General features: G+C 41.6%; 1 protein-coding gene across 1 annotated transcript; it reads left to right on the top strand.

Annotated features, from left to right (window-relative positions):
* The first annotated feature begins 1,519 nt into the window (after nt 1–1,519).
* LOC133115187 (GTP-binding protein Rhes-like) lies at nt 1,520–3,568 on the top strand. The gene is made up of 2 exons (XM_061224969.1): nt 1,520–2,303; nt 2,840–3,568. The coding sequence occupies exons 1-2, from the start codon at nt 1,574–1,576 to the stop codon at nt 3,349–3,351; spliced, it is 1,242 nt and encodes a 413-aa protein (XP_061080953.1). The 5' UTR covers nt 1,520–1,573; the 3' UTR covers nt 3,352–3,568.
* The last annotated feature ends 3,874 nt before the right edge of the window (nt 3,569–7,442 follow it).

The raw sequence follows: 7,442 nt of genomic DNA, 5'->3' as shown, positions 1-7,442 counted from the left end.
CTAAAAAGAAAAAGGGGGGGGGGGGGGGGGTCAGGGATTACTACAGTGGTCAAAGCATTCCATAAAACAACACTGTAAATAGGACAAGGCTGCAACCTTCAGTGTGTGTGAGTGTGTGTGTGAGTGTGTGAATACATTTCAGACAAGATCACAAGCCAGGCACTTATTTTAGTTATAAGTACAGCAGTACAACATTAGCTAAACATACCACCTGGAACAAACATCATTGTCTTGGTGAAAACAGATTGGTGGTTCTCAGTCCGAGAAGGCATTACATTTCTGCATGATTCACTGGGCAGTTCGAAAGGTGAATCTGCCTCTGACTGTTTTCTCAACATGATAAATTAGATCGTGATTACAGAGGATACACACGACACAATGCAGTGCGGGTACACTGCAAACCAATGACTGAACCACTGGTGACTGTCTATGAGAACACAGTATGTCACCAGCATATAAATAAAACAAAAGGTGACACTAGCTACTTTTCAGAAGGCTTTTGTTTTGGGAATACATTCCACATTTTGTAATGTGACATTAATAGCTTGTTCAAAATAAATCCGTTTTTAAAACTATCGGTTTATACAAGTAGGGATGTTTGAATGTCCTGTGCATTTTTGCTGGGAAAATGATACAACAAATGAAAATGAATCCAGGTCATAAAATCCATCTACAGATAACTAGATAGGCAATAAAGTATTGGAAACTTAATAAGATCTGCGACTATCAACTTTTTTTTTTTCTTAGCCGGAAACAATGTCTATGCTCAAAAAATCTTTATCACTCTCTACACTTTTGCTCGTAGCCATGGTAACGGTATTACCATTTGGCTGTGTATTGCACTGCAGACAAAAAAGGCAATATTTTGCCTACTGCGTTTATGCCTGAAAGGCACGATGCGGACCTGACAGATTTATGTTTTTCGGGAAAACACCATCCTCCAGATGACTAATATCCCTCTATGGCCTTTGTCACAGCTACCGCGTTCCACCATCGCTCGCCTTCTACGAACACGTGATCTATTACCTGGATAACGGGAAATCACCCACTCATCCCAAGCCAGAGAATTCTCAAAATAAACCAATAGGATATATTTAGCACAGGTCTATTTTGGAATACATTTAAAGTAAAATAATAATAATAATGATAATGATAATGATAATGATAATGATAATAATAATAAGCTTGTAAATTGGTTACTCTAATTAAGCATATGGGTATACTGTAGCTATGTATGCATGTGTGTAATTAACTAAACGTTATACATCCTATGCGTATTTTCATATTATACATATCACTATACCTTCAGTAACCACCTTCATCAATAAAGGTGAGTGCGTGTATAAGTTTCATTAATCTGTAATAGGTTTGTACGTTTGTGCGGTGCGATGGTCAGAAAGGGAGCCTGGCATAGTTCTATGGAGATTGTAACTGGTGATCAATGACGTGGCGACACTGAGGCTCTAGAGTGGGGTATATAAGCCAAAGCACATCCAGTCCTAAGCAGACAAGGGACGCACGGTTTTAACAGAGCTGCATCTCGTACGCAGTACTGCAGAACGGGAGCAGTTGGATGCCAGTGCACGCCTGTGTCAAGGAAGAAATAGCTATGGAGCTAAAAACAACTGAGCAAGTACACTTCACTGTCAAAGCGCCCGCCGAGAGAAGAGACTCTAGAGCGGATCACCCTGAGAACCTCCTGCCAGCTGTCCGACAAGGCTGCGTGTGCAGCAGACCAAAGTCTCCATGTGGTAGAAGTGCATCTAGCGGCTCAGCCAAAATTCTCTTGCACTATAAAAACGCTACTCAGCACTTGGCCGCGTCTGGACTCAAGGTGTCTGCCATTTCCAAGGCTGGTGTAGGTATAATTAAAACGGTCACTGGACATTGGAGACACCAGGAAAATAAAACGAGGGTTTCGCTGTCAACAAGCGCTGGCAATCGGCACGCGTCTTCTGATAATATCCTCTGCAAGAGCCCCGTGCTCGATCCGTTAGCTGCTCTGGTGCTGCGCGGTCAGTCTAGCCCAAGCCCTCTGGAGCACGAGCCGCGGAAGGTCAAACTATGTCCCGCTAAGCCACAGAACTGCCGGCGCATAGTGGTACTGGGCGCGCCGAGAACGGGCAAGACATCCATCCTGCGGCGGTTCCTACGGGACGGCTTCGCGGATCAGTACGAACCCACCTCTGAAGACTTCCACAGAAAACTCTACCAGATCCGCGGTGAGAACTACCAGATAGACATCCTGGATGCCTCCGGAGAGAGAGGTTTCCCCGCTAAGCGCAGGCTGTCCATCCTTACAGGTGTGTTGTAGTTTGTAAGCTGTCCGGGTCTCCATTGTCTGAAAGAATATATATTGTGAATATTGCCTCACAGTTCGATAGAGAGAATAACATAGTGCACTGTTATGGTAAATCGATAAAATAGCTTTCAGATACAGATTAGCTTCTGATACAGATAAACATTTTGAGATAAGCACTTGCTTCGTGGACACTATTCCAGAAATGCAAATCTCCCTTCACGAGAAAGCTTATTACGCAAATAATAACAGGCACATACCTCAGATTGACAATAACGCCAGGTGAAAATGTATGCGTCTCAAAATTGGAATTGGAAGTCACGACTTGTACGTTGCTTGTGTCTGAATAAATTGAATAAGCCGAAGGGATATAATTGACCCACTGGGATACATATTTGGGCTCAGTGTTTATTTTCTTGCTTATTTAGTTGCTTTATTTATCAGATACACTTAGGCGAAGGACTGAATAGGCTATTACCATTTTTTAAATGCACGTTACATGGTCGTTCTGACGTCGGTTTCCCTTTTCATGTTTCTCAGGTGACATCTTTCTCCTGGTATGCAGTGTGGATGAAAGAAGCTCTTTCGAGGAGGTTCGCGCGCTGCGTAAAGAGATCGTGGCTGCGAAGACCAAGCTCCTGAAGCATAAAACAAGCGCACGCGTCCCAATTGTAGTATGTGTGAACAAAGTGGACTTGGATCCGAAGGACAGAGACGTCAGCCAGGCGGAGGTTGGCCAGTTTCTCGGGAACGACTGCATCTCTTTCGAGACGTCCGCCAAAGACTGCACCAATCTGGAGGAGATGTTCGGGGCCTTGGCAAAAAGCGGAGGACTCCCCACGGAAACCCTGCCGTCTATGCACCGTAGCATCTCCATCCGCTCTTATCAGGCGCTGCGCTCTAGGCGACGGGGTGCCAGAGGGAAGAGAGCGCTCGAACCCGACGCTCCCCTTGGGGCGTTGTGTCCTTTAGCTCGCCGTCCCAGCATCGGCACTGATCTCCGATATGTCCTGGGATCCAATTCCGCGAGAAAACCCAAACAAACTTCTTGAAAGGTGCCCAATTCTATGAAAGAGAATCAAGACCAACAGAGAGGACATTTTCTTGTGTACAATAAATGTATAAATATTTTTTCTATAGCTGCTGGCTGGACCGGTTGATTAAAATAAAGACCACTGTTGTTCATGAAATGCTTTCATGGACGTTAATGGACATTGTAAAATATTTTTATTTATTTATAACGTGCTTTCATAATAAATGTTAGCTGAATACCTCTTGTAATGGCATTTTGTTCAATTGCTATACAGTCGGCTCCAGAATTATTGGCACCCATCATAAAAATTTAGAAAAAAGGCTGCATATAATAAACAACAAGGATAATGATCTATATTTTATGTTCAAACATATAGTAAAACTAAATATTTTTATTTCAATACATTTACATGTTTCAATTATTTAAAAACATTTTTTTTACATTTTAAATTTTTTTTATAATGGCTCTGTTTCTGAAAACCACAGGTGCTAAAGTTATTGCCACGCCTAACAATTATTCTAGATAAAATCTAACAAAAATTGGCAATACTTGGTCGTAGGTATATTGTCTAGCAGGACAATGACTCCAAGCATACATCAAAATCTACGCAGACCTGGCTAAGTAAAAACAACAGCCATATTCTGCAATGGCCATTGGCCACCTCAGTCTCCAGACTTAAATCCCATGAAAAACCTGTGGTCTGAACTGAAGAGGTGGGTACCCCAAGGATGATTCTGAAATGTTCTGCATGGAGGAATGGACAATAAACCCTCTAAGTATGTTATCAGAAATGATAGAAAAATACTCATGGCTGTCACCTCTGCACAAAGTATTACACCGGGGGTATCAATAATAATTGCAGAAGCCGTTTTTCACTTCAAAGCATCCATCCTACTTCAGTCCAAAACAAGAAGTTGCCTTCTGGGCTGTTAGGAATTAAGCAATTTAAATAAAATATATTTAATTTGGGTATTTAAGTTAGTAATCACATCTAACCAACTGGAGGTTCATGTGCGTTTTACTGTCGACAACTCACCCACGCAGTCGTGAATGCACAACTCATGAAAACTAACGAATCGTGTCATCTTGTTAAAACAGATCTGTAAGGTTGACGTAAAAATCGGCCACTCGTATAGCTGTGGTTTGCGTTTGATGAAAATGATCGCAATTAGAACCATGGACAGCGAAAAAGATTCAAAATAGTGTACACACGACCTAAGAATATAAGAATGTCTATATTTGAGAAAATAAAGATCATTACGATTTACAAAGCATCAGAATTAACGTTCCAAAACATTATGCTAAACTATATGAAAACCACAGTGCTGTAGCCTATAGATTGACGCGTGAATGTATTTACCGATAGGAGCCTCGGTTGGTGCATTGTATTGCAGTCTGCACTACAGATGAGGATTCGCCTGAACATACATTATATTCTATGGTAGGATCAATGTCCAGGATGGGATTCAACACAACCTCCCTCCAAAAAATAGTAGATTTGATCAAGTAACAGCGCAGTCTAGCAGGCCATATTCATAATTGTATAGCTAGATCTCATTGTATGACGATGATGTAATCGAGTAGTCCAAGATGCGGGGAAAGCGATGATAGGACAGACCTTACCATAGATTGTGAACAGACGCACCCATTCATAACTTAGTGCACCTGAAATGCTTTTTGTCGGTGAATTTTGGATGGAGACGCATTAGACACCCGGATCTGCAGTTGGAACAGCTACTGTTAATACAAACGCACAGCAATAGCCCGCTATGCATAGGAGAATAGTGGTACAAGGGACAGGATGCAATGCATAAACTAGAGTTAATCCATAAATACACAAACACGTGGTCGCAGACGCAGGTCTCAGGAATTTTGTTTGCAAATCAAGATTAGGGTAGGCTACTTATTTGTGGCCTCTCCACCTCACGGGAACCCTTTCACACGTGGCCTTCAATCATAAACACACACACACACACACACACACACACACACACACACACACACACACAGTAATGCATAGAGCTCCTGAATTAAAACTTTTTTGTGTATAAATAACCATGACGCAGTACATTCAATATACAGCATATCATAAGTGGATTAAGACGTAGCACTTTGCGAACACATAAGCCTATAGCGCACCAATCTTTGTTATTGTAATAGTATTGTTATTGTGGAAAGCACTATCACAAAAGCAAACAAAAAAGAAAACCCCATACAACGCTATCGCTGTTGCTCTACTCTCGGGAGAGGTTGCAAAGCCACACGTGGCACTGCTTAACACCAGCACACGGGTTCTAGGCCTTGCAAACCTAACACGGATAATGGGCCTTTTCATTTGATGACTCAAGGATGTTTTTCTGTTACCCTCTATAGTCGCTTTCATTCCCTGTATCACGCCAGCTCACATACTAAAAGAGACATTTAAACTGCAAAATTACTTTGTCGCTGTGTCCCTGAACTTCATTTCAGTTCTTTAAAGTAATGAAGTAATTACTTAATTTCTGTGAAGATGAAAGGCAAAATACGAAATTGCTTCGACATAAAGACGTTAGAAAACACTATCTCTCCGCAAGGACGTGGGCGCACGCCCTCGCGGCTATTCACGGATGTACCAGGCAAGGCGGATTTGTACTTGTTTTGAAGTAAAGCATTATAGTTCTCTCGGAAAAAGTTATAACCCAAGGCGGACAGAAGTCTATAAATTCAGCAATCTACGTTATAGAAACTTATCAGAAAGTTATCAGTTTTGTTCTTAAGATGAGCGTTCAGCAGCAGAAAACAGAAGCCGACTGAAGGTACGAATACAAATGTATAGCTGAATTATGACCAGATGTACTTTGAAATATTTTAACTCGCTTCTCCCCAGAAGAAAGGCCTTAGTGTTGAGAGTAACATTGACTGTAACATCTACTTTCATTCAATTAGTCTTGATAAATTAGTTTTTGGAGAAATAGAAAAGGTCGTTTGATCCCTGCAATAACAAAACCACTCAACATTACATCTACAGTGGGTGAAAACAAAAAACCAGCACACCATGCGGCTCTCCAGGAGCACTCCAGGACCAATGGGTTAGGGCTTTTTGTTACAGGCTAAAAGTCTTCAGAAAGTCTAAAACCTGCAAATGAAACACTATATGAATGTAGATGTATCAACCATTGATTTACATAATAATTAACATTTTCCCTGCGCCTTAACATCAACTACACAATAAAAAACAAAAATAAAGAAACACTTATACCTCACAAACACTACAGTGAAAGGAAATAAATAGGGAGACTCCTGGTACCAGATTCCAAACTGAGGAGACCAGGGGGCAGGACTACAGAGTTAGCTGGATAACAGCACCGAGTACAACCTGGAATACTCCCAAATCGGGAACATGGACTGAAGTAAAAAGCTGTTCCGGGTTTTACTCCAGCTAGCTCAGTAATATTGCTTTGTGAAACATCTCCTGGTTAATCTCATTTCAGACAAAAAGCCACAGACCTGGTGGGACTTATGTGCAATTTTCATTATCACGAGGAGAGATGAGATAATGGTTTGACAAAATATCAGCATATTAATAAAACACTCAATATATTATTATTTAGTAACAGGCTATTCATCACACCATGATTAGTCACAAAAAACATGATTAGCCCAAAAACGCTACCCACGGCTTTGTTTTCATTTACTCACGACTTTTGTCTACAGGGAACCAAATTGGGCGAGAAAACTGTGGATAAGACATCAATGCCCGTGCATGTCCATGCTGAGGGACGGTGGAACTGTGTAGATGCACCCTTCTCTGCGTGGTTAAAGGCCGAGTTATTCCCAGATGCATTCTTAGATAAATGCGCATATATCCTTCATCAATCTCAGTAGCCTACCGGGCCTCCTACATGAACTTTTACCAAATGCCCAAACCTACTGCCCCACAGCTTATTCCACCATGATTACCACTCACCCACACACTCATCATCTGGAGCTTCACTCAGGCACAGAGACGTATGCAGTGCAGTCCGTAACTATTTGGACAGACACACAATTTCTGTTCTTTTGGCTCTGCACATTGGATTTGAAATGAAACAGGTCAACGTGCAGACTGTCACCTTTAATTTCAGGGTATTT

Source organism: Conger conger, chromosome 16 (genome assembly GCF_963514075.1).
Source record: "Conger conger chromosome 16, fConCon1.1, whole genome shotgun sequence".
Lineage (NCBI taxonomy): Eukaryota > Metazoa > Chordata > Actinopteri > Anguilliformes > Congridae > Conger > Conger conger.
This window is presented reverse-complemented; position numbering and strand designations above follow the sequence as displayed.

What these genes read in the sequence shown, in the direction of transcription:
- LOC133115187 (XM_061224969.1), top strand. Translation starts at nt 1,574, where the DNA reads ATGCCAGTGCACGCCTGTGTCAAGGAAGAAATAGCTATGGAGCTAAAA. An exon ending in CAGGCTGTCCATCCTTACAG is followed by an intron (nt 2,304 to 2,839) that starts GTGTGTTGTAGT and finishes CATGTTTCTCAG; the next exon opens with GTGACATCTTTCTCCTGGTA.